General features: G+C 41.9%; 1 protein-coding gene across 4 annotated transcripts; it reads right to left on the bottom strand.

Annotated features, from left to right (window-relative positions):
* Window positions 1-3,531: 3,531 nt before the first annotated feature.
* EBAG9 (estrogen receptor binding site associated antigen 9) lies at window positions 3,532-22,527 on the bottom strand. 4 transcript variants are annotated; one of them, XM_048068723.2, is made up of 8 exons: window positions 22,372-22,521; window positions 20,393-20,444; window positions 15,916-16,013; window positions 12,193-12,271; window positions 11,906-12,064; window positions 9,947-10,054; window positions 8,872-8,963; window positions 3,532-4,086 (listed from the first exon to the last, which is right to left on the bottom strand). In XM_048068723.2, exons 1-8 carry the CDS (start codon window positions 22,434-22,436, stop codon window positions 3,966-3,968), a joined length of 774 nt encoding a protein of 257 aa, XP_047924680.1. In that variant the 5' UTR covers window positions 22,437-22,521; the 3' UTR covers window positions 3,532-3,965. The 4 variants fall into 4 exon arrangements, with proteins under 4 accessions (XP_047924680.1, XP_047924682.1, XP_047924681.1 ...); XM_048068725.2 differs by lacking the exon at window positions 20,393-20,444 and adding an exon at window positions 16,922-17,097 and having other exon boundaries at window positions 22,372-22,516; XM_048068724.2 differs by lacking the exon at window positions 20,393-20,444 and having other exon boundaries at window positions 22,372-22,527.
* Between the last annotated feature and the right edge of the window lie 5,045 nt (window positions 22,528-27,572).

The raw sequence follows: 27,572 nt of genomic DNA, 5'->3' as shown, positions 1-27,572 counted from the left end.
CTGTACGAGTGTCTTATTTTGGCAAAGCTATTAAAAAATGCTCCGTTTCAGATGAGGTATCACATACATAGCCAGAAGAGGCTCCATGTGAGGGCATAAGGAATCGTCAGGACCCTCAGAAGAGAGTTAGGTTGAGGAACAACTAATTACAGCACCCAGTGGAAGCGCTCCGCAGGAGGAGGCTCCGCTTGGTCTGCAGATGCACCCGCCACGCGCTCAGCTGCACCCACGCTGTACTAACAGAAGCAGGTAGCCTCGTTCTTACCCCATCATTCCTAAATGTCTCCTGTTGTGAATGAAAAAAAAAAGTCACGGAGATTGCATTATTCCTATTTTAAAATGTCTGTTCAAGGCAAATGGACCGATTCCCTAGCCCCAGTGTTAGCATCTTTATTACAATCGTGGGTTGCGCTGTTACATCTGCTGTTGTTTAAGTGCTCTTCACTTCGAGTGGTGGGGAAATGGAGCATAACTTAGAGCAGAAAGTGACCTCCAGTTCCAGGAGAGACACTCACCTGTGACTACCCAGGTTTCTTTTGTAGCAAGCGGGGAAAAAAGCACAAACCTCGCCACATGTAAAATTTCAACAGGCTCAACTCACCTCTCACCCTGTTTTGGGCAGGCTCCATATAGCAGCAGTGTTTTAAAACAGGTTGTTTAAAAGGTAGGAGGCACGAACATTAGAATAATATCAAAGTTGCTTCCTGCCCTTAAAAAAGTCTTTGCTCAGCTCAGAAAGCATTCAGCTATGCTCAGCGAGAGGCTGCAGAGTTCCCATCACCTACCTGAAGAAAATCCTTGCTGCGCTCTCCGCCCAAAATTCAGCTCGCTTCCAAGTCTCCATCTTTCCTCTGCCGTGCCACCAGGAGATGAACAGCTCATGGTGCCTTTTGTAAGAGGCCTGCAGTACCAAGATAAATGCTGTAATCCCAGACCGGGGAAATGGCCATTGTTACCCTATCCACAGGGGACAGGGCAGCTGAGCTGCAGACATGCCGTCTTCATTTGCTTTCCCCTCTAATACTCGGCTTTGATCTTTGACATGTCTGAGCTGCGTTCCCCTGGTGCTGCACAGAGCAGCTAGGAGGACCATCAGCCTGCAGACAGGTCACTGCAAACTCCTTTTGTCCTCAGTTAGAAAGAATTCGCGCCCATACCAGTACAGCAAAGGGCTGTTAGGCAGTGCAATGGGCTGCCCAGGGAAGTGGTTGAGTCACTGTCCCTGGAGGTCTTTAAAAGACGTTTAGATTTAGAGCTTAGCGATATGGTTTAGTGGAGGACTTGTTAGTGTTAGGTCAGAGGTTGGACTGGGTGATCTTGGAGGTCTCTTCCGACGTCGACGATTCTGTGATCTTTGCCTCAAATCACACACCTGGGGAGGACAAGCAGCTCACCAGCAAGAGGTAAAGCAGCAGGGGGCTGCCCAGCTTCAGGCTCTCAGGATAGCACGGGAACAGCAGCTCCTTCTCAGGCTGAAGGGACACCTGCTGATAACCCCATCACACACTTTCCTTCCTAACCCAAGAAGAGGTAAGCCTTTCTTTAACGTCCAGCTGAGAGGCACCTGCCCTGCCCCTAAACTGCACTCTTACTGTGCCTGCACTCACGAGGCTGTTCTTAGCTCCTGACCATCCAGTTGTTTCTCTCCTTCCCCCCCCAAGCAGCCACCTCCTCCAAATTCCAGACTGCAGCAATACACTCAAATCAAAGTCCTGCTTTAGTTGTGTCGTGTCCCACACGAGCAAACAAGTATTTTGTTCCAAAACCCTTCAGGCAAACGAACACGTGGCATTTCAGATACGAACACTACAGCAGAGCCAAGGAAAGGAGGATTTTCCAGCCCTCCCAGCAGGTCAGTCCTCCAGAGTCAACAGTAACAGGGAAAGCTCGGCTCCCAGCGACAGGAAAATAAAGGGCATGGCCAAGAGGCTGCGTGGAGGGGAAGGAGGAGCCTATGGCAGCCAGAGGGAAAGAAACCGAGCACATCTAGAGGGCGTCTCACAGCTCCGTTCTGGGAGGTGTGAAAAAGTTACGACACTTACGGCCTCGCTTCACCAGCGTGGTTAAAAGTACAGACACGGGGTTTTTATTAAATCTTATTCCCAGCCGTTCCCGTTATCTCCCATTCGCCAGCCAGGTGCTTTACCAGTGCTTGCTCTAAGATTTACTTGCCACGCGGCTGTTTAGTCTGCGGAGCACGTAGCCGTCTGTTCTGCTCCAGCCAGAGCACTTGTACAGAAAAAATGAGCATGAAAGTGAATATTGTTGCCTTCTAAAATGCATTTTGAAATTGGACAGTTCCCAAGGACTTACTTCACATTTGAGATTTCTGTCAAATCAGTCAACTTGTGCAAGACTTTAAGGAACACAACAAGCAGAATAAACATTTTTGTAAAGAACTTTCCAGTCACTAAGGCCTTACCACCTTGCTATCTTAATTATCTTTCAAGCAAAACCCGTGTCAGAACCTGCAACTTAGTTAGAAATTCTGTTTTTCTGAGCACACCATAGGCAAACCCCCAACCAGTCCCATTCTTTTACAACTTCCTTGTTCCCTGTATGTGTGGGGAACAAGCCTCAGGCACGGAAGTGAGAATTCACTTACCTGTCACAAGATAAAAACCCATACACCTGAACCATGAGTTCAGAGATAACAGCGTAGGATCACAGAACGGTTTGGGTTGGAAGGGACCATAAAGATCAATCCAGTTCCACCCCCCTGCCATGGGCAGGGACACCTCCCACCAGACCAGGCTGCCCAAAGCCCCATCCAGCCTGGCCCTGAGCACCTCCAGGGATGGGGCAGCCACAGCTTCTCTGGGCAGCCTGTGCCAGGGCCACCTACCACTGAAGTCTACCTGTACATAAATGGAATCCAAGGAGTGCTGGTAACTGAACTGAGGATTTCTAAACTAAATTTATTAATATGAAGATTTTTTTTCAACTATACTATACTACCTATGCAATGGATAGGAAATGTCAGGATTTTTTTCCTAACTGTAGGAAGTAACAGTTTATGCAAGAAATACAAATTTACCAATACAAAGAAACAATTAAATCACTCCCCTGCACTCAGTAAGCAGAACACGCCCCTGTTGTGCAGCGATACGGTTGCCTGTAGCCACCGCAGTGTTGTAAATGGGTGCGGTAACCCAGGAAGCTGCAAGAGACGAAGTGATGAGAAACCCAGCGAAGCGTTCAGCTGTAAGCTGTCCTCTACCACAGCACACCAGGAGTACACGTAGAGCCACAGGTCGCCCATAACAAGTCATCTTCTTCTGCATGATGTTGTGCTGGGTCTGGCTGGGATGGAGTCACCTTTCCCTGCAGCAGCCCGTACAGTGCTGTGCTCTGCACGTGTAGCTAGAACAGCAGTGGTATCACAGCGGGGTTGTGTCTGCTGCTGCACAATACTGGCACCGCATCAGGACTCCCTCCAAAACCTCTCCAACGGAAAACTCTGAGGTATTTATAGATACTTTTATAAAAAGGCAAAAGCAGACATTTTGATATCAGGTAGGAAGCAAAGGGTTATTTAAAACTGTTTAATTACATGTTTCAGGTAAGCACAGACAATACAGTAGGTTCCCCACCACTGAATATTTACATTCTTTTTGCTAGGCTTGAGCTGTTCATTAGGAGTCTCTCTCAATCAACATCTTGCTCAATCACTTTTGCTGCAAAGAAGGGTACTGGAATAGAACTATTGTAGGAAACTTCATTTCACCAAGGCATGATTTTGTGTGTGTTTTGTTTTTTGTGATTTTTTTTCCTCCTTAAAGAATCATCTACTAGCAGTTCAAGATACTTTGGGAGAATTCTGGCTTCCAAGAATGACCTGAAGAATGCATTGAAATTGAGCAGTGTGTTGAAGTCCTGGAAATACTTAAATCAATACCAATACGCATGTTGTAGAGCTGGAATTCTCTTTTCCCACTGGCACTGCCATCGATGCGTCGTTTCTGTTAGGACAGTTTTACACCAATTTTGTTTTGTTCTTTTTTCATTAGCCTTTGGGCCTCTTTCTCCATCTTCTTTCGCTGTTGTTCTGCTGCTCTTTTTTCCCTTTCTGCTATCTTCTGTTGCCTGTAATTAGAGAAAAAATGAACTGCTTAAAAAAACAGGAGTCCAATTTTCAGCATAGTCAATAACTAGCTTATTATAACTAACAGAAAACAGAGCCTCAGTCGACTGTAGTTAGGTTCAGAACAGTTACTCTTTGGTCATGCTAAAGGTCTTTTCTCAGGTTAATCTAGTCTTAGGCAGTAATATTCCTTCAAATATCAGAGATTCATAAAGGTTGGAAAAGACCTCCAAGATCATCTGGTCCAACCACCCCCTAAGATTTACAATCTGAAAGTCACTCAGTTCTCAAAGATTCAGGATAATTAGTGCAAGTATTGGGCAATTGTAAGGCCCAACACTAATTAGAAAAAAAAATAATCTAGTGCTACAACAACAAGATGACCTGTCTGTTCAAATTCAGACCAACACAATTTGACTCATCTAGAACACGGAGTTCTGCCCCTCCTTTTCCTCAGCAGAGGCATCAGTAGCTGTCCTCCTTATAATGCAAGTGCTCTGAACATTTTCCATGTAACCAAGTGAGATGGTAACTTTTAACATTCCTTTTCACTTGCTCAGGATCCGTGCTGTACTCTATTGCTCAGGGACACATTATAGTGCTCATATTCCAAGTGACACATGGCAGCTCGCTCCTGTACTTCATAATCAGCAATAGAAAAGTGTTCAGAGGCCACTCCTGCTTTGCATTCAGCTTACTAGGTATTTAAAAAAAAATTGCCATGCTGCCTGCAAGCTGACTTAAAAATAAAAAATGGAGCCTCATTAATTTGAAAAGGAGAAATTTAACAGGTTCAGTAAGAATAAAGAATAGCTCATTATAAGAGAATAAAGAAGTCTAATTGGCAAGAGAATAAGGAGTTAACTTTCAACACATGTTATTTGTGCATGTCCACTCGAGTCTGTAAAACATTCAGAATTAAAAACTATCATAGAATCATAAAGGTTGGAAAAGACCTCCAAGATCACCTGGTCCAACCATCCCCCTACCACCAACATCACCCACCAAACCACGTCCCTAAGCACCACGTCCAACCTTTCCTTGAACACCCCCAGGGACGGTGACTCCACCACCACCCTGGGCAACCTGTCCCAATGCCTGACTGCTCTTTCTGAGAAGAAATGTCTCCTCATTTCCACCTGAACCTCCCCTGAAAAAGAATCCTCACCTGAGGCAACTTTCTTTGGTAAATTGTCAACTATGGGCAAACTGTGCACATAAAGCAAAATATTTGAGGTACAAGACTACACATTATCTTTGTATTGGACGGTGGTAGGAGATGAACTGTACTTAATACCTCCACAGTTTCATTTGACAGATTATTAATGGCTAGAAGTTTCGCTATCCTCTAATACACCGCTCTGCTGTCATGGAAGAATGAAATCAATCATTTACATCAGAATCTACCTCCCATTTCTACTGAAGTTAATGGAAGCCCAAATTTATTTTATTTTGTACTTTTTTTTTTTTCCCATACCTCTGAACTGACGCAGAAGAGGGTAAAAAGCACAGAGAGACAGTGCAGTTCCAAAAAGATTCAGTGGAGTTAAAAAAAAAAAAAGGCCACAAGAGGTGTTAAGCAATTTTGCTATTCACTTGCTATTGTGAAATAAGGAAATTTATAGCAGATCATGTTTCTTCCCCCTGTATAAGCTGTACAACACAGAACACTGCACAGTGAAGATTCCTGTAAGTGGTTTCCATGCCCTCTACTGGCTGAGTGATTTTATTGGACATAAGTCCAAATGAGAAGAGATCTTTGTGTCATCTCAGACAGAGGTACTGAAGTCACCAGAAAATACATACAAGTAGCTCACCACAGAAGTGATTACCTTTTACTGCTCTTTTACTTGGTCATTCTTCAAAACACTGGTATCTATTCCAAACTTTTTACTTATTTTCAATATAAAGTTACTACAACCTTTCGAGCTCAGAAAGGTTCAATTTCTCAATAAAGAGCCTATGACAAACTACAGCCACATCTGACTCACTTATTCTGGGCTCCAACGCAAGGAGTTCAGCAGAGTTTGGATGGAACGATACCAGTCATTTAAACCAGAAAAGTATTCATTATTGATGCCAGTCTTGCTTTGCACTGCTAACACTAGTTACGTCCAAAAAAACCTAAACCTCTCTCATTGGTTAGCAGAACACTAATTATAACCAGAACAGTTAGCAGACATTCCACTGGTTGTGTGTGTTTGTTTTTTTCTTACTGTATGCATTTTGAAAAACTATGAAGAATGATTTCATTTCACTTTTTTTTTTTAATTTCCTTCAACACAGTTAAAGAGTACAAAAAATACTCTCACACACTGGATATTTTACACTTAGCTACTTACTAAAGCAAGGACCATTTATGTTAACTGTTCCCATTGGGGAAAAAAAAAAAACCCGAACACTTCATTGGTATTAGAAAGTCTAAAGGTACATACAGGTATCTACAATTTGCAGCAGCGAAGTTCTACCTAACTTCAATTAATTGTAAAGAAAAATGAAAATCCAGCTTTCATCCACCAGGCTGATTTGTCACTGACTGGAAGATTTCAGCGCTACCAGCCCAGAACTTGCTGGGGAGCGGGCAAGAAACAGACTCCAGGAACTGCTCAGACAACGGTGGCTTACTCCTCAGCACTGTCTTCCAGCACGCTTGGATTTCCAGGAAGCATTTGGCTTACTACACATGCTTATTTCAACTGTTGTGGTGAACATTAAGTCACCAGGGAGAACACAGGATACAGTCTGCCCTGCTATTAAGAGGCCACAGCCCGTTTTTGCATGATTGAGCAGCACTCCATTGCTACAGAAAAATTATTCCAGTCTGAGACACTGCTGAATACTGACTGAGCACCAACAGGTACCCAGACACAGCTGGCTGAGGGAGATTCTTACTTTTTCTACACACACCATCCTCAGTAAGCGCTGCTGGAGCAGAATCAGCATCAGCATTCTGGAGAATCAGGGAGGCTGCCCACCAACTAGCATCTGAAATCTTCAGATTATTTTGTAGATCATGCTGCAGTCTCTACAGCACTAAGAACAGACACCAGATCACTCCCTTACTACACAATCTGCTGAAAAAACAGAGCCAGGCCTATCAAGTACTATACTGAAGTTTTATGTCAAAAGTTAGATGTTAATCCCACCACAGATACCTACTGCAAGAGAGACTGTAAGCCCGGAAGGCGTTTCCTACCAATCTTGCTAAGTATCAGCCAGCATTTTCCACAGTTAAAGAAAACCACTGTAATTTGATGCGTCCTGAATAAAACAAAGGTTTTACTTCACACAGCTGGGGTACAACTCAGACAATGATCAGTTGTGCTGAGGTTGCCATTCATAGTAGGCCAAGAGATATGTAATACAGACAGTTACAGTTCTAACCGTGCTCTGTTCACTTGAAATATTTGGACACATTCATCCCTACTAAAGCAAGTAAAGTTCAACACTTTTTAGTGGGGCAGAGGAGGAAGCCTCTGAAAATTAACCGCTTGAGCTGAAGTCTTTCCATAGTAAAAATATGTCAGGCCAAAAGCTTCAGAACAGCTTCTACCAAATAAGATAATTTGAAAAACAGAGCTGAAGGAAAACTCCACTGCTATTCCTATGTAAGTGACTCCTCTCACTAAGTATTCTAAAGCACAAAACTGACAATTGGCAGAAAATATACCTTTGACCATCCCAAGAAAATCCACTGCACAGGCAATTTCACACTCCAGAAATAAACATACATGCACTCCCTAGATTACTACTACCTAATTTCTGTAAGACAAGTCCACGCTCGGGAAAGCTTCAGTACTTGTTTTTATAGTCTTAAAAACAAGATCTTTAATGGAATGTGGTAAGGGTTCAGTAAAACACAATGCAGCCTCTGCAGTTAGCAAAAGCAGTGGCATTTCCCAATTCAAAATAAGCAGGATTTTTCATTGTCTTTCATTTTCTTTGTCTGGTGCATCACAGGTTGAATCTCAATAGATTGCACTTCTGAGATTAAAGATCTTACTGAGTCTACTGATGTTCTTTAAAGGCACTATCCTTGGAACAAAAACAACCCAAAGAAACAACATTCAGATATATCACATAGCTTCTGTGATACAGACTTGAAACAGTTTCAGTAATAACGCTAAAAACAAAAAACAACTAATCAGATATTAACCAGAATGTCAATGTAAGTTTGACAGCATTAGTATTGGTTGAATTTATCATCCACCACTAACGCATCAAAATTATGCTTCTGATGTATGACTTCCCTCTTGTCTTACTCTACTGTTGGAAAGTACATTTTCCCAAATAATGGTACAATAAATAGCTCTACAGAATCTCCTTTCTGGAAAAAAATACCTTTTTTCTTTAAAGAATTCACAGGCTTAGAATGATTTTTAAAAACGTCATGTCTTTATTTCCCACTGTCACTATTGTCTCACTGAAGCCATAGATTTGTGATTTTCTGAGTAGAATGAGAGCAGGTTAGGAAGCTGGAGCAATCTGAGGCAGGTTATCTGATCATGCAGCAAGCACCTAAAGTTTGATAAAACCTTGAAATGAAACAGGTTAACGTAAGTCACTGCCAACTCAAATCATTGCATGCAATTAGCTTCAACTCAACCAGCACCTTGCTACCATTTGTACTTCTTCAACTTCTTAAAATGAAAAAGAAGAACAAAACAGATGAGGTATTCACACTAATTTTGTGAGGCACTGAGAATGACAGAAGTGCTACAGGAAACAAACCTGCACTTGATTCTTTTGCATAAAAGTTTTTGTAGTGCTACGTTATTTTCATTTACCTAAGAACTTCTTCTGCCTGCCAGGCAGCATCTTCTTCTTCTTCCCAGGCATTAGTATTTTCTTGCCAAGTATCCAAGTCTCCCAGTTCAGGCTGGAACAAAACAAGAAAAACTCTACTCATGTGGAAAAAAAAAATAGATAAAAACACTTATTTTTAACCCTGGTACTTCAGACTTCCAGAAACATCTGAGATATGACAGTACTTCTCAGTTTATTGTTCATGTTCTAATACTGACTTTTTGCCTTTATATTGTTAGTATAGATTTTCAAATCCTGTTGCTGGAGAACAAAGGAAAGAAGGAAGTACTACAGTGCATTTTTAGGAAGGAGAAGACAAGCCGAGCAGGTGAACTGAGTAGACTGTATTAAAAATTTCTGGAAGTAGCATGGACAGACCAACGTTATTCCCTGAATGCTGTTTTTACTCACTAGAGCCCTTTCCCAAATTATTTTCATTATGACAGTCTAAGGAAGTGTTATGACCATTCTGTACTGCTCTCTGCCTAGACCACTTTGTGCAGTACATTAAACAAAGCACCGTTAAAGAAGGCAAAAAGGAAGAAAAAATTAGCATCTCCCTCTAACAGCCAGGCTGTTGCATAGCCAGGCAATTTAGCAAGGACTAAAGAGCAAAAATTAGGAGACTCTTAGAAGACAAGCTCTATGCAAAGAGGAGGGAGAAGCAGAAAGTTAAATATGGGTTCAAGATTACAAAGCAAAGAAAACCCACAGACTTCCTAGAAAAAAAACAAAAAAAAACTTTTGTTAGGAACTTACTGTGTAGAGTCCAAAACACATGTAAGCCATTGGCTTACAAGATTTGCTAGTATACAGGTGCTTGGAAGCTTCCTACCTTTTAACCACTGATCTGTTAAGCTTCACAGTCAAATAAATAAACTAGAATTAGATCAATTACTTCATTACTTTGAACCACACACTCAATTTTAAAATAATTTATGTTATTCCACAACTATTGCTCTTGCTCTCCACAACATATATCTTAGGCAGATTATTCCTTCTCCTAAGGAACTCATTTATCTGTCAAATAAAGATCAATACTTAGAGCATACTTACAGACTGATGAATAAAAGGAATATCTTGTGTAGCTGCTAATCTGCTAGAGAATCCCGTGTTTCCCTCTGGAATCCCAAAATTTAAAGGTTCTCGTTTTTTAATAACTATCTGAAAATATTCAAAAAAGGAACAAAAAGAGAGGTCAAAGCACTGTGACAACCTATGACTGTATCAAAACACAGAAAGGGCACAAAAAATGAGAGATCCAATAGCCACATCTCCCAGTATTCACCTGAGCTACCAATTACATGAGGTATTCCTTGGAGAAACCCTGCTTCCATGAGAGGAAAGTAAGATACTACTCCTGAAGGTAGCGCTGTCTGGACAGCTGTACTGCTTTGGAACACGAGCTATTCCAGGTACTTCAACAGCACAGCTGTGCAGATAACCTAAGCTTCAGTAGTTGAAATGCAACTCACTGTCACATCAACTGATAAAGCTCTGTGCTAATTTGGCTGAAAAACGTGCACTAATACTTCTCCTGAAAGGCAAGTTAACAGGCTTAACACAGTAGCTAAGATCGTGTATCCCTTATCTGTCTTGACCTCAAGACATGAGCTTACTCAGTTGTTTTGTTTAGCCTACTTTAAGCCCCTGCTGCTTCCAAAAGACGTAGATCCCCCATTTCACTGACTGTATGAACACTAGCAGCAATGCAAAACAGCAAACAGGACTAGACCGTCTCGTTTGGCAATGGCAGGTGTGGTTATTTGACTGAAATTCCATTTGCACACACTGTAGATATGAGCAGGAACACAAAAGGATTCCACCTCAGATCTTGGAGTTCATATTGAGCCCCGACACTGTGGAACTGCAAATACAAATTTGTATTTACAGGTTGGTAACACGGCCAAGTTAGCAGCAATGGTCTTTATGGTGCCTGCAGTCAACCCTAGAGTTGTGTTTACACTAAACCAGTACAGCAGTATTCAAGCAGCACGGATTCTTCCTGAGTGTTATGCTATACCAGAAGCTCAATCCATTAAGAGAAAACGCCATTAGAAACAAAGGAGAAATCCACCTCTCCCCCAGTCCTCCTCTGCCCCCCAGATTTTGTGAGACTCTAATCCACACAATCTTGCAGACCCCAAATTTACACAAAATTGAACCCACTAACATCTCCAGTTCATAGGAGCACCAGAGAATTAAGGTTGGAAGGGGCCTCAAGGGTGTCCAGATGAATCTCTGGCTCAAAGCACAGTCAGCTCTGAGGCTGACAAAGGTACGCAGGGGTCTTGATGGAGACTGGACTACTCTGGGCAACCTGTTCCAGTCCTTGACTACTTTCATGGTGCAAAAGGTTTTCCAATCGACTCAAAGCCCTGTAGGTATCCAACTGGAATATTTCCACATGGAAACAAAACTTGCAATTACCAGAAGTTTAATTAGAAAAAGTTCACGGATTTAAAACTACTGTGGAGATACCCATCTGTTTTTTCTCCAAATATCTGATCTTTGAAAAGCAAGCTATTTTGAAATATCAGCTCCCTAATACCACTCACCCCAACACAGCTTGGTAAAACAAGTACCCACTGCTTTCTGAGGCAGCAGTGTTGCTACATCAAACATCAGTACGGGCAGGACAACGAATGTCTCTGTTCAAATAACAAAGAGGTACGAGCACAAGTGTCTTAGTGCAATGGTTCTATTTTCAGAATTAAAAGTGAGGTGAGGGTTCTCACATTTATACTTCCTAGAACATTTAGACTATGAAGTTCACCATAAATTTCCAAGAACTGTAAGACTAACGATGTAAACACGAACCAGTATCACATTTGGTAAGGTCTGAAAGTCACCATTTTAATCAGCCAGGTTAGACTAGACATCAGCATCTATTCTCATTTCAACAGGACAGCATAATTTTGCCTGAAGCACTATCTGTAGGTTGCCAATTTACTTATAACCTATATTAAAGCATAGAAAGCCCTCAGTAAGTATAGTTGAAAGCTCAATACCTACTTTTTGAGTTTTTCTTATAGTTGGTGTCATATCTTTGAAATAATCAGGTTCCATTTGTTCCAAAGGGTTTTGCTGAGCTGCCACATTACCATTGCCACCTTCAATCTTTACACTGGTGGGCGCATCCTCATCCCATGAAGACCAGTCTTCTACTTCTGGCTATAGAAGTGAATGGTACAAATTAATTTCACATAAAAATGTGTCTTACTGTATCTTGCTACGACAAGATAACTGGTATGATCACTCTGTTAAGTAATTATTAAGTTACCTACCACTGAAGCAATTACCTGTTTGGGAACAGATGAATAATCCACTGTGGTTGGCAAAGTTATTTGGTCTCCACTTAACTTTCGCCCTCTTCCAGACCTGAAAGAAAAACGTAGGATTCCTCCAAGCTCTGAAAACATGACCACTAAGTTTAAAAAAAAAAAAAAAAAGGAAGTCTGAGAACAGCACTGCTGCAAGTAGTCTGGCTAAAACATTAAGTGCTTAAACTACCTCAGCACTGTCTACTGCTAGTAAGAGAGCCTGCTAAACAAAGGACTCTCATCATGAATTTAAAGCGGGGTTCACACGAATTTCAAAGCACCATTTACTGTTCACGTTTCTTAAAGAGTTGCTCCTCCTCGGTTTCTATGCCAGTTTGAAAAGCATGAATTAAATCAGCTATTTGCATATAGTCAGTTACAGTTTTTAGATTCTCAATTCTAAAGAAGCAAACACTACCGATCTCTATTAGCTCAAAGATAACCATTTCCACTGGAAACCGAGAAATTCTGCTATTGGCCTGAGGCGTTAAGCTGCGTTTAACAAATCGTTTGTTGAGCTGTTCGATTTGAAAGCCCCTCAAAGCATTTTTCCTTTGAAGTCTAAAGAGAGGTAGCACAAGATTATGCAAGTCAACAGCTTCTGCTCAATACATGCTTCTACTTAAAGAACAGTGTTGCAGTGAAAGTGTTCCAGCAACTGTATCAATTTTAATTGAAGACAAACACTATTGCATTGCTAATAATGCAAATATTTACTTAATGACATTAAAAAAAATCACAATAACAATTAAAATATTTTTAGCTGACATTTGCTGTATCTTAAAAGCTTTTAACACAAGAGAATGAATTTGAGACTGACACTCGTGTTCTCCCCACGTCAGCTCCTATATCAAGACAGTCACCTAACTGACCTTGGACCTTGATAGCTTGGAAGAACAAAGACATGTTTATTGATACTGATGAGAATGCCACAGGGAACTGCCACTTGGAGTTCACGTCCATTATTTTTATTATTATAGAACATTCCACCACCACATCAGAACAGCTGAATTGCTTGTAATACAAGGTCCATTGCACACTGGTGAGTGACTAGGTTATTTTTTTCCTACTTTTGGCCCAAATGATACCTCCTTAGGAAAGATCAGGTGCTATCATCAAATTTTCACTTCATATAATCAACTCTAGCCCATTTAGAAACTGTTCCTTTAAAAACAACATAGTTTAGTTCACTTGCAAGAAGTCTTCAAGAGAAAGCAAATCTTAGTTGCTTCAGATTTTTAAGACTGAAACTTACAGCTGTCTAAGTCTGGAAGTCTCTACAATGTTAAGAAATTAAAATAAATGTAGCTCAGAAAAAGCTATTACTAAGTACAAGGTAACCAAGATAGGGGACAGAATTCTAAATTCTATCCTATGTAGTACATATGCATAGGTGCAATCTTCAAGCAGGTTCCGTTATAAAAGACTACTTAGGCAACCAAATTTAAGCACAATTTTCAGATTATATCCTTGAAAAAAATGAAGTCTTCATACAAAAGGTAATCTACTACTGCGGTGTCAACAATGACAAAAATGTCATTGTTGTAGGCCTGTTTGACTTACATATGCAGTCATATGAGACCTGTTTTAATCTTCCCTTCACATAAAAATATTTAACGAACTTGACGCTAGGTTCTGTAACAGGCAAAAAGAAAAACAAAGCCCCCTCAAACACATTAGAAACTTCTGATACTTGGGCTGACTAGATTTTGTTGATGTCTCTAACAGAAACCCAAGCCTGGAAACAGCTGCTTCCCAACCATCATTAGACAGACACTGATCACTGCTCTGAAGGCCAAATGTCTCAATGCTTCTTGGTTTTGTTTATCTATAATAATTAGCAGCATCCAGATTTGTCAGCAGGATGAAGGTTGTAAACGGAATGAAATTTCACCTTATTTTGTATTTATACCTGTTGTTTGCTGGAAACAGTGGATTCAAGCAGGCTGCTGTTCATCAAAAAAGAAACTTAACTGAAAAATGCCAAGTGCTATGCATAGGCTTTATGCTGACTGGAGAGATGCACAGTCTCTACAGGCACTTGTTTAAATTAAAAACTGAAATGTGTAATCCAAATAAGTACCAGCTCATATCCATCAAATTAAAATGCACATTTAATTAAATCACATTTGCTGGTTACCAAGCTTACTCATATGCAGGGGTGCATTATAAGAAAACAAAATTTATTAAACTATGCTTTGCAGCTGACATTAAAATGAAGAACTCTCTGTGGTTAACGGACCGAACTAACTTGATCAACTCACTTGCTTATGTGAAAGTTTTAAAATTTTCATTCCTTCGACTAACTGTTATTAAGAGAAGAAAAATTCTCCTACTTTTTGCTCCCAACCAGTTCCTCGCCTGTTCACTGCAATGATTTAGTTCATTCAGAAATTGAAAAAGAAGAAAATTGTTTATTAGGTGCAGTGACAGTACTGTTTATAAAAGATACCTTAACACTTTGATTAAGGGTCCACATATTACAGAAACTTATATAAAAATATATATTACAGAAATCATACCAACTCAGTGTTTTGACTTCTTTAAGAACTTGAATGGCAAGTATTCTTAATTTAATTTAGTATTCAAATCACAAAACTAAAGCTGACAGCTATTAAGTTGTATGCAGCATTAAAATGCATCTTTTTAAAACTTCAACAAATGTGGAGTGAATTTACCAACAACGAACTGAAAGCTTCCTCTTATTCATACAATGAGCAAAGGTGAACAGGACAAAAAACAATTCAGATGCTATTTTGTGTCTACCACATACTCTGCATATGCTTTAATCTCAGTGGCAAGGTAGTAGTTATCATACACAAAAGAAGAATACATTTCTTCAGACTGCTAATTGTTTAAATAAAACAACATCCTGTAAGGGTGATGAGAAGAAAAAGTAGTCCAGAAGATGGCACAGTATCTGAGAAGATCAGCATCAGGTACTGTTGAATCCTACTAATATATAACCATAAATCTGGATATATAGATAGATAGATACAGATGTGTGGGGTTTTTTTGTCCTTTTTTTTTTGTAATGCTTCTGGATACTACCCCTGTGTTCATGAATTTACAACTCAAAAGAACACTGAGTGTTTTTGCTTTCTCTTGTAAGTTGTACGATGTTCATTAAAAAAAAAAAGGGAAAAAAAAGCAGTTCTCTGAAACTAATCACTGTCCTCTAAACATTTGTATGAACCTTTAGCAGGCAGAAGAACCTAGTCTCAAGCATCTCAAGCAACTGTTTCTTGACCAAGCAGGACGAGAATGAGTTATATTTACAATGAAAGCCTACTGACTGATGACTGGGTGGATGCTGCCATTAAGTGAACCTCTTAAAAACAAAATATCACTTGCCAAATCCTTTTTAAAAAAATCGTGAACAGTTTTTAGTCACTTGACAGAGGATAACGTTAAAAGGCAATTTTTAAACCCTGTCATAGCTGTTCAGAAAACAATCCCCACTAGAGCTATCATAACACAAAAATACACGGACTCACAATTGCACTACACAGACTTTTGAACTCCGCAGGAATATGCAGATTAAAGAGTGAATTTGACTTATTTTGTATCCTTCTTGATTGTTTTGCAATCAGTAGCAAAACCAGAATTAGGAAAAGAGGTGGGTATGTGTTGGGGAGAAAGAAAAAAGAGAAAAAACTTGTAATTAAACCAGAAAAGGTAACCAAATTAAGACATGTTTACCTGCATATTAACTTTTTAATAAAAGAAAGCACAGCTGCCAGGCAAGTACAGATTTTAAACAGCCGAAACTGTGTTATGGCCATGATGAGAAACCCTTCCTGCAAAAGAAAAAAAAAAAAGTTAGATGTAGAGCATCATATATCTTTATAGCCCTTAAGGCCAATTTCCTTAGTTGCTCATAAACAGGGAGCATTCTGTGAAGCTACATTCATGCAAGAAAAGAGAAGAGGTACCTGGAGCAGAGACTCTACCTGCCTACTATCTGGACATTTCACTGATGTAAAAAATGCAAGCACCTCATGTGTACAGCCTTTAAAAAAAAACAGCACATAATCATAGATAAAGACACAATTAAAAGCACTTTTAAAGTGCCAATCAGTTGTGGTGACTGATCTATTTTAGACGCTAACAATGCAAGGAGAAAGGAATTATGACCGGTAAGAAGCTCACACCTCCTTGCGCAAACCTTGCATATGCAAATTATCAATGTACATGAAATCAGCATTAAGTCAAAACCTAAAAGTGGTTGTTTGAAGTTTCCAGTGATTTTAATTGGAGATGTGTGATGAGAACCAACATTTTATTTTAGTGACCAATGTCACTGAAAGATCATCAGGGAAGAAGGATCCTGTTCACACTACGTGCGCTACAGGACAAGTTAATCCCCTGGATACATCAATGCTCCTGTGACAGCCCAGATCATGCTAACAAACCCAGATAAGCAAAAATTGATCTTCAGCTGAAACCACCAATGCTGGTTGCTATTTTTCAGCGTCAGTTAGAGAATTTAGGTAATTCATATTCAACATATCACATTTATTCCAACAGGTCCCCTCAAATAGGTACAGACCCAGTTTGAATAATAAACTGTAATTCAAGGATCCCTTTTCTTTCTTCTATAGGTGAACATCTCAGAGTAAGGAAGAAGAGGTTAGGCTTCACAACTAGCTTTTAATTATATACAGCTACACTTGTAACAACATTTTCTGATGCCAGTTTAACATACCTCCTGGTGAGAAGAGAAGGCAGCCCTGTGACATTTTCCTCAGGCCATGAGTATTCCATGGAAGGACAGCTTGATTTCAAATATGCTATGGCATTTAAATCACTTTTTATATTCCAGGCTTTAAGTTAGGAAGAGTCAGGAAGGTGGGTCATTAGGTAGGCTGCTCCAATACTGCCCTGAGGATTTTATTAAAAAGTACATCATGGGATTTGTGAGCTTCACGGAGCTTAGATTTACTTTACTGGTGCTCATTTACTAGATAACTAGTATTAAACATAGTAACATGGTGCTGGAAATACTACTTCACGTACAGTCCAGAAAAGGAATTTTTGCTACTGAAAAGTTGTGCAGGGTTACTACTAAGCAAGTGGGTCCTTTTATTGAAAAAAAAAAAAAAAAAAAAGGAAGGCTTAAGCCTTTGCATAACCACCAAAATAATTACACCAAATATATAATATAACCACCAAATTACAGGCCATGCTACCAAGCTGTAGCTCAGGAGAAAGGCCCTGTGGGACACACTTCACCTCTACCTCGATGCTGGCCTTGTCTTAATCTCATTTCACAGGAGACTCTTTGTAGAAGAGTGGGTATCAAACGGGCTTTTTACCTAACAGGAACAGGAAACAGTCAAACTTCCCACAAAAAGTAGTGACATCAGACACCAGCCAACACACTTAGCTTTCCGATTTAAAAACAGAACTATCATTTGGTATTGTACTCATGCACTTCCTCACCTTCTGGCATAAGCGATTTGGACAATATCTATGTGACAGGATAATACATCAGTCAAAAATGTGAAGGATTTAGGAACAGTGGAAGCTAGTGAAAAAAACAGCAGACGGCAACTGGATGGATAGCTCTCTATTCTAAAGGTAAAGATTACTGCAAAGGAGCACTTAATTGGCAAAAGAAATTGTTACATTAAAGAGATGCAGCTAAAAGCCATCTACCTGGGATTTCAGGAATGAAGAGCAGGTGACCTGCTGAAATAAGAATAAAGGTATGTCTTTTCTGAAAGGAAGGTTATTTAGAAGCTCATTCCATTCTTCTCCATCAGAATTCACTCTTTTATTGGCTTAGGGGTCAGAGGGAGTTAGTAGAAAGATACTCAACACTTCAAAGAATAAAGCAACTTTCCTACTTTCCTACTGTTTAGCCTACTGAACTGCCAAACCAGACAGTCCAGGCAGATCCTAAATTTAAAAACAAAACAAAACACCCTACTGATTGAAAAGATTGTTTTAGGAAGCACTATTACTCAAAAATTTCTAGACTCAATATTATTTTTCCCTAAGTTTTAAGAAAAAAGAAAAAAAACCACAATCCACAAGGACAGTCTAGCTCACAATTTCTTGAAGTTCACTGCTGACAAGTGTTTGTTAGTCACCAGAAATTATTGCATTTTCCCCAGGGCATTCCTATACCTGGCAGCACACACTTCCAATATCACCCACACGCCTGTTCAGCAGGGTTCAACAGCTCCCTTCATTCCCCACACCGCTCAGGTGACTCCTTGCTCCACTTCCTATGTGCCACGCAGGAACTGCAGCGTTATATTGAAGGAGGGCGAGACACAGCCACATGCTGCACGCGTGTGTTTGAGCTGCGTTCCACTTTAACTACGGCAGCATCAAGCCCTTCAAGACAGCAAGTATCATTTTGCTTTCTTCTGCTCTAAGCTTTGATTGTGACCTCCCCAATTAAGTTAAGCCCTGTGCTCAAAGTCGTCAGATCCGCAGCCAGAGTTTTGGCAACAGCAAGGAATCACTAGACATTGTACTGCCAGCAATCATCCAGCTTTAAAAGGTACTTTTATCAGTGTATCTAGTTTTTCTACAGCTAATTAAGATGTGAAGCAATGCATATGCATTAATTTTGGCAATATGCTAAATGTTAGGTAAAAAGAATCTTAAACCAAGTACTTGGTTCAAGATTAGGGCACGTCAAGCATTCCCTGCCAGACATCTAAAACAGCACTTGGAGCATTTGTGTTACTGCATTTTCTGAGTTTAGTGCAAACTGAATTCACCTGACAACATGACACGAGACTTGTTAGGTAAAACAAGGTGTCCCTTCTATTTCTGTTGTCAGTCCTTTTCCAGCCGAGGGAAGAAGAGATGCACAGCCACGTAGAGCACTGAGACAGAACACAGAGTGGCAGTGCTCCAGCAAGAATACTCGAACATTTCTTAACAGATGGAGGCAGAGGTGAAACACTGGACTAGAATTCAAAAAATCTGATAACCTGTCAGCCTGACACAGCTTTGCATGTATCATGCCCCATGCCTCAGCTTCCCATTTGCAACATGTAATAGTTTTCCTTCTCCCATTAACACTGCCTCAAATGTATAACATTTATCAGACTTTCTGTCAACTAACTTTTAAGCTCCATTGCAATAGATAGAAGTAAGTGAATCAGGACATGAACCCTAATTAATCTAATTTTAGCAGTCAGTGCAACAATTTTGTAAAAGTTACCACATCTAGCAAGAGTTTGACTCATGTAGCTCATCCTGCTTTCTACTGGTAAGAAGTTACGGCAATTGCTCACATGGAAGTTGTGTACCAAAAAGATTAGAGCATGGTAGCAGCAAGACATTGAACACAGAGACAAGTGAGAAGCCCAAGGCAACTTAGCCCTGGAAACATTTTATGGATCAATAAAGGAAATATAGGGAAGGCAGGGAAAGTTCAGAAATGTATTGAAACACTTTTACACTGCGCTCAGCTTGCAGCGGCGTTAGAGCTCCTGGCAACTCGGACCTCGCTGGCACCAGCCTGCAGCACACACCGACCAGCTGAGTATGTGAACTAAGGTGCAAGAGACAAAATGCTCACTGGCCATCACCGTGCAACGAGCACCTCGTCGTCTGCAGGAGCACTTCCTCTTTTATACCTAATTGCACACACAAACACTACTTAAGCAATATCTCAAGAGACAGAGCCAATTCTAAAACAAAGTCACTTTCTGGCACTCAAATGGTTTTAAAGACTTAAGTTTTTTTTCCTCTTACTGAACTCACGTCCTTCCAACAGTTAAAACGATGTCAGAAGATTAATATTAAAGGACACCTATCCTCTCCTCTGTTGCTCCCATGTTCTACTTGTAATGCTGACTGATTTGTGCTGTGTCGTTTTCTTCAGATATCATCACCTTCTGAATGGAATTTCTGTCTTGAATTACCACTGCTTTGTGAGTTGATTGCACATTCTTTCACATCAGCTCATCTGTGACTCTGCAATGAATACATGAAGACACCTTGGAAACAGTGGCTTTTCCTTGCATTAAATACAGCTAATTAAATAGCCAAGGGAAGAAGTCTAAATCAAAATTAAAAATAACTTGACTGAAACTGATCGTTTCCCCACCAACAACATGTTTACATGAGTAACCACAAAAAACCTCCTAAGGCAAAATGAGACATCCATTTCCTGGTACAGAAGACTACCGTGCCCTTTGGTACTCACACGTGTCAGCCCCAAAACTCCACAAGAGCACCAGCGAACCAGCATGTCTGCGCTAGAACAAACAGATGATAAAAATCAAAAAGCACCATATGATTAGTCCGAAGTTTAAGTGGCAACGATAAGGTTTCTTAGAAGTTCATTTTACATAAAATTTTAAACAAGCAGTGCTACCACATTAGTCTGAAGATGACCAGAGATTTACAGGGAGATGGAACCTTATGAAGATTAGTAAAAAGAGATAAAAAAAAGTGTTTCTTTACAAGCACAAAACCCCTCCTCCAAATCGTGTACATTAAAAGATGTACAAAGACATTGACTTTTTAAAACAGCAACGTAATGATTCAGGAGCAGCATTCAGCCAGGTACTGAAAGCCAAAACCAGCATCTCCTGCACTTCAGAGAGTAACCGTGATTCTGTAACCTAATGAAGATGTTCCACTCCCCTCTTCCAGTATGATTTGATCCTTCTTTATTTTTTTTAATTGCTTTACGTAGAAACATAATATTGGGAGCACTGAGGCAGGAGGAAAAAAACAACTAGGCCAACATCTTTACCATTGATTTTGATAAATGGATAGATGAAATGGCAGCATTACGACATTTTGTAGTAGCCATGCTACTACGGCATTAGAAGAGTAGAATCTGTCTACATGCGGGTGGTTACGGGGATGTCCTTAAGGAACTGTAGTTTCAACACTGATGTTCTAAGTTTCAGTGTAAGAACCCTAAATAAGACGTTACGAGGCAGCTGGGAGAAAAGACTACTTTGCCTATGACTTGCGGGAGTGAGACAAGTCATCCAAGGTGTTCAAATGCAAGAAGAGATTTTAAGACAATCTTTTGCAGAGGATGCCAAAATTTAAGAAAGAATGTATTTGTCTCTATAAGTAAACACAGAAACTAGCCCTACCTAAATCATTCCTAGACACCTAACTGTTTACAGACTGGAGCTTAAACTTTTCCTTTTTAAACCTACTATCCTGGAGTTGTAAAACTTCTAGACTAGTATCACCTCATCTCACCCCTTCCTCTCAAAGAAGCTGAGTATAGTTCCAATCTTGTTAACGCAAGCTCTTGAAGCTTTCTGTTCTGAACTAGAATGCATCCTGTCTTTTGAGGTAGTATTAGTGAAAACAGAAAATATAAGCCCACTGACTAGGTACAGTCATTCTTTGATAATTTGTTATCTATATGTGCTACTGTCTTCTAAAAACAGACACAGAATATAAAGATGGAATCTGTGCAATCCCATGATACTACACTGGTCATATAGGAAGTAACTTTGGTCATATAGGAAACCTTTGACACAGTGCACTACTTCACATATCTCCCTATGCAGCACTGGAGTTCTCAGACACAGACTTCATGATATCCCAGTTGTGCCACAGTCTTTACTGGTCATCCTGGACTTAAGTTATCTGTATTCACACTGAAAGCCATAAACATAAATTAATGTACTCTTGTTACTACCACAAAATCATCTTGCAAAATCTGGTGTCTCAACAAGCCGCAATACTTCACAGTCGTGATACACTATAGGTTGTGTTGTGTCGAGACAGCTTGAAGAAGTCCCTACACAGCTCGCCAGTATTCCCAGAGTAGCCAGGAGGACCATAAAGCAGAACGCTGTGCTATTTTTCATTAGACGTGCCACGGAGGCAGCACGAATCGCTGACCACGAAGCAGCACCCCAGCACCCCAGCACCGGCCCAGGGCTGAGCTTTCCGAGGACCGCACAGACACCAGAGGAAGCCGTCCACCTTTGGACTACAGGATCCGGACCCTTTAGAGCTGCACTGCCCAACTTCCACACGGCTCGTTATGCACGCCTGCTGTCAGCACGACCCAAGACTGCGCCCCCGACTCCTCCCGTTTGTCCCAGCCTCTAGGACCCCCCCCCCGGCCCCTTTCCCCGGCCCGGCGGTGCCCGAGGTGGAAGCGGGCACCCCTCCGCCAAATGGCGGCCCCCTCCCGCTCACCTGCCCCGGCCGGGGGGCCGCCGGGCGCCGAAGCGGCCAAAGCGCAGCCTCCGGCCGCCCCTCATTCAAAGCCTGGCGCTCGCCGCCGCCTCCCGCGCCGCCATCTCGGCCTCCTGTCACCGGGGCGACTGGGCCGCCCCTTCCGGCCGCGCCGCTTCCCCCGGCCCCGCCAACCAGCGCCGCCCGGGCCGCCCGGCTCACGCCGCCCGCGGCTGCTGGAGGAGCGGGGCGGGGCGGGGCGGGTTGACGTGGCCGCCCTGCGGCGCGGAGCCGTGGGGTTGTCCCGGCAGCCGCCCGACCTCGCGGGGTCTGCAGCCCCCTCAGGAGTTTTAGCGGGGTTTTTGTGGCGTCAGGAAGTGTGATAAATAACCCTTATCTGCGTGCCGCCTGTGTGGTCCTAGAGATAGTCCTAGGCGGTTGGCTAGGCTGCTGTAAATGTGGAAGGTGCTAAAAATTTGGCTGAAGTAGCTTCCCGCTGGGTGTTTCTTCAGCTGGCGTTAGCTCAGCTGGGTTGCTCACCTAGAGCTTCAAAAACGGTGTGTGTCTGCCAGCCTGACCCAGATGCAGTTAGTGGTTCGCTGTTGATGTGCAGGATTTGGGTGGAGGAAGATGTTGAGTAACGTAATGGGAGGTTTTCCAGAGCTCTGTGCACCTCTGGTTGTGTTATATTTGGTAGGACCAGCAGACCAGGTGAAGGGAGGCCTTGGCCCTTCTCACCAGTACAGTGTCCTTCTGGGAACACACCGCTACAAAGCACCTCCAGCCCTGAACCACACCACCCGCTTTCTTCTGCTCCCATTAAATGTCTTTCCTCACAGCCTTCCTGTTCTGCAAATAGACATAACCTGCATTTTTGCCTTTCCTTACAGCATAGGAAACACTTCAGTGATCTCTAACTAAATGCCTTCTTTGCTTCAGTCTTTACTACCAAGGCCAGCTCTCAGGAATCCTAAATGCTGGAGACGAGAGAAAGTCTGGAGAAAGAAAGACTTTGCCTTAGTTGAGGAGGATCATGTTAGAGATCATTTACACAAACTCACAGATCCGTGGGTCTACATGAGATGCACCCACGAGTGCTGAGGGAGCTGGTGGATGATATTGCTAAGACACTCTCCATCATCTTTGAAAGGTCACAGAGAGGTGCCTGAGGACTGGAAGAAAGCCAATGTCACTCCAGTCTTCAAAAAGGGTGAAAAAGAGGACCCAGGAAACTACAGGCCAGTCAGCCTCACCTCCATCCCTGGAAAGATGATGGAACAGTGCATCCTGGATGTCATCTAAGCATGTGGAGGAAAAGAAGGTGACCAGTAGTAGTCAGCATGGTTTCACCAAGGGGAAATCGTGCTTCACCAATCTGATATCCTTCTATGTTGGGATGACTGGCTGGATAGATGAGGGGAGAGCAGTGGATGTTGTCTACCTGGACTTCAGCAAGGCTTTTGACACTGCCTTCCCCCAAATCCTCATAGCTAATCTCAGGAATTGTGAGTTACTTTTGAGAACTGACTGGATGGCAGAGCTCAGAGGGTTGTGATCAGCAGCACAGTCTATTTGGAAGCCTTTAGCTAACGATGTCCCTCAGGGGTAAGTACTGGACCCAATCTTGTTCAACTTACTCATTGATGACCTGGATGAAGGGACAAAGCGCACTCTCAGCAAGTTTGCTGGTGGCACAAAATGAGGAGGGGTGGCTGATCCGCCAGAAAGCTGTGCTGCCATTCAGAGAGACCTGGACAGGCTGGGGAGTTGGGCCGAGAGGAACCTCATGAAGTTCAACAAGGGCAAGTGCAGGGTCCTGCACGTAGGGAGGAATAACCTCGTGCACCAGTACAGGCTGGGGGCTGACCTGCTGGAGAGCAGATCTGCAGAGAGGGACCTGGGAATCCTGGTGGACAGCAGGCTGACTGTGAGCCAGCAGTGTGCCCTTGTGGCCAAGAAAGCCAATGGGATCCTGGGGAGCATTAGGAAGAGTGTGGCCAGCAGGCCGAGGGAGGCGATCTTGTCCCTCTTCTCAGCCCTGGAGAGATCTTACCTGCAGTGCTGTGTCCAGGTCTGGGCTCCCCAGTACTGGAGCTCCTGGAGTGAGTCCAGTGTAGGACTGTGAAGATGGTCAGAGAATTGGAGCATCTCTTTTTGTGAGGAGAGGCTGAGAGGGCTGGGCCTGTTTAGCATGGAGAAGAGATGGCTGAGAGGGGATGTTTCCATTGTGTATATAAATATCTTAAGAGAGGGTGTTGAGATGATGGGACTGGATTTTTTTTTGGTGGTGCCCAGTGATAGGACAAGAAGCAATGGACACAAACTGAAACAAAGGTATTTCCATTTGAATATGAGGAAAAACTTCTTTACTCTGTGGGTGACAGAGCACTGGAACATGTTGCCCAGAGAGGTTGTGGAGACTGCTTCTCTGGAGATATTCAAAACCCACCTGGATGTGATCCTGTGCAACATGCTCTAGGTGACCCTGCTTGAGCAGGGCTGTTGGACTAGATGATGTCTAGAGGTCTCTTCCAATCACTGTGATTCTGTGATCTTATGCCTAACTTAGCTGACCCTGGTCAACATGCTCATTGTTATACAGACATTCAGGGATTTATCTGTCACAACCACCAGGATACCCCGCTCACCATGTGACAGTGGTTTTCACTCTTTGGCGAAGTGATTAGATTTTCAAATACTCTTTTTGAGGCATGTGGGACTAACATTTACATCACTTATCATTCTAAGCTTTTTTACCAACTCACTGTTCTCATTTGTTTACCTGAGCTCACATTTAACTTTGTAATTCTGTAGTCCAGGAGAATGTACCAAAATTGTTCTGACTCCATTCTTACAATTTTTTCATTCCAAGAACTGAATAAGTGTTCTTTTGAATGGAAAAGATCAGCTTTAAAGTTAAGAAACACTTTTATGAATCCCTGAAGCGGAGCTTGCATGAGATTGCAGAAAGACCATTCCATCAAAAAGGCTAGTTGCTGTAACATTGAGTGTTGTAACATTTAGTTGCTATCTAATCAAATCGCCGTTATTATACAGTTCTGGTGAAAATTTGGGTACTAACGAACAGGATCTTTAAAATCCTGCTAAACGTGTAATATATCAGGAAACACTGAAGCATAGTGCACTTAGAGGAAGCATTGCATCTCTTCACATTTCTTGGTCATTTGGATGATCTTGCTTTTAAAGGTAAATGAGTTCAATTCCTCATTCTGCTTGAATTTGTGTTTCCTACTTTCTGGCTAATAGCTGCAAGGCTTCAAAACATGTTCAGACCCATCTCCATGTTCTCCATATTTTCCTTTGTATGGTGTAGATCAAGACTTAGGCCAAAGAAAAAGAACGGCAGAGTATCCTAGTGTATCACTGGGGATCAGGGAGATGTGGTATTTAGTTCTTGCTGCAATCTATTTTAAACCACTCAGTAGAACTATAAAGTTATTTTCACTCACATCCTTCACCAGTAAATGTTAAAGTTTTATATTCAGAGAGGAACAGCTTCAACAGAAGTACCTGACAAGTGCTTAGTGATCAGAGGGGGAGCTACCATTTTGGTACTGCAAGGCAAAGGACAAAATTAAGTGCTCCTCTGCTGTGTACTGAGTATGTTCTCTGGTAACAGAGGTCCTCAGCAAACATGCAGCATCTCCTCTTAGTTGTTTTGTGCACTGAGGGAGGATTTATTTGCTAGATCCATGATGAGGGAGGTGTTGACCCACGCGTTGCTTGGGGAGGGGTGGATGCGTGCCCTGCTGGTTGCTTTTTCTATGCCATTGCTTCAGACAGCAAGGAGCTGGATGCAAGTGGGATGGCCTTTGTTAGGCTCCTTCATCTCCCTCCTCCCACATCGTGGCAGACATTGGAACTCCATTTCCCCAACCTTCCATCAGGGAGCAGCTCCCTGGGGGCTGAGGAGCCAAGCACAATGTGGCTGGGCAAGGCCAGCCGGGGCCCGAGCAGGGCAGGCCGGGGCCAGCACCCAGTCCTGGCTGTTGGGCAGGGTCCTGATGATGAGACCGATTCGAGGACAATCTGGGGAGTCAGTCCACTGGTCCAGGATCAGTAGAGCCTGTAGCAAGGCCTGGCACAGTGGTGGCCAAGCTGAAGAGCAGCGCTCCTGTGATAGGGACTGGGGTCATGGGCAGGGGGCTGGTGGAGGCCCCAGGTGAGGCTGGTCAGGGCCACTAAGGCCAGTTGGTGTCCTCAGGGGCCCATAACCCTTACGCCTGTAGCACCTGCATTCAGTAAAAGGTACTTAATATATGCAACACTGTGTTTAATTTAAGCACCATTTCAAAACCATTTATGTGGCAAAGATTACATCTTTCAGTATAAATTTCTGTCTAAAGAAGTAGAAGTTGGAAAGCAATCATCACCTGTGTTTACACATAAAAGCAAAACCACCAGCATGGCACACTGGGAGAGGCCAGGTTATGAAAATAGCCAATGACATTTCCTTAGAGAATATGTTCCATTTTTGAGCATTACAATTTATATACTCAATAGTGAATAAGCCACACTGAGAATGAAACATTTTGAAATATGCATATAAACGCCCACACTTAATATTAAACTGCCAGAATGGCTCACCCACACTATCCTCCTAAATGCACAACAGACCTATGTGTGACTGTTGCATTAATGGGAAAAAAAATCCCAGAAATTGGCAGACTGCTAACGAAGAATAACTGTCTTCATAAAAACATAATTATGCAACTTCAAATTCAAGAAAAATATAAACAAAACTTCATTTCTAGAATAAATGTTTGCTGGGATTAATACTTCTCAGTTCAAAAATGTCATTGACCCTTAGCTCTTTAAGTTTTTAACTAAGAAAATTCCTCTCGGTCCATTAGTTTTCCCAAAGAGATCTTGAATTTTACATATTTCATTGCCACAGCAATGTAGTATGGCTGCAGTAAACATAAAGTTTTTAAGGGAATTCAAATTAATGCTTTAATTTTATTTTTTTTAGATACTAGAGATTAAATGTACCAATCGCATCACCTGACAGTTTGCAAGATTGCTAGTGTCTCTTCTTTACATCTAAAAAGATTTCCATCACTTCATGGATGGTTGTTCCACAGCCTCTTGATAGATGCCATCCTGATACTCAACATTCATATTTACATTTAGTAGGCTCATTCTGTCTATAAAAGAGATATAGCCTCTCTTTTGGTATGAATTCTCTTTTGTATGGTGTA

Source organism: Anser cygnoides, chromosome 2, assembly GCF_040182565.1.
Source record: "Anser cygnoides isolate HZ-2024a breed goose chromosome 2, Taihu_goose_T2T_genome, whole genome shotgun sequence".
Lineage (NCBI taxonomy): Eukaryota > Metazoa > Chordata > Aves > Anseriformes > Anatidae > Anser > Anser cygnoides.
This window is presented reverse-complemented; position numbering and strand designations above follow the sequence as displayed.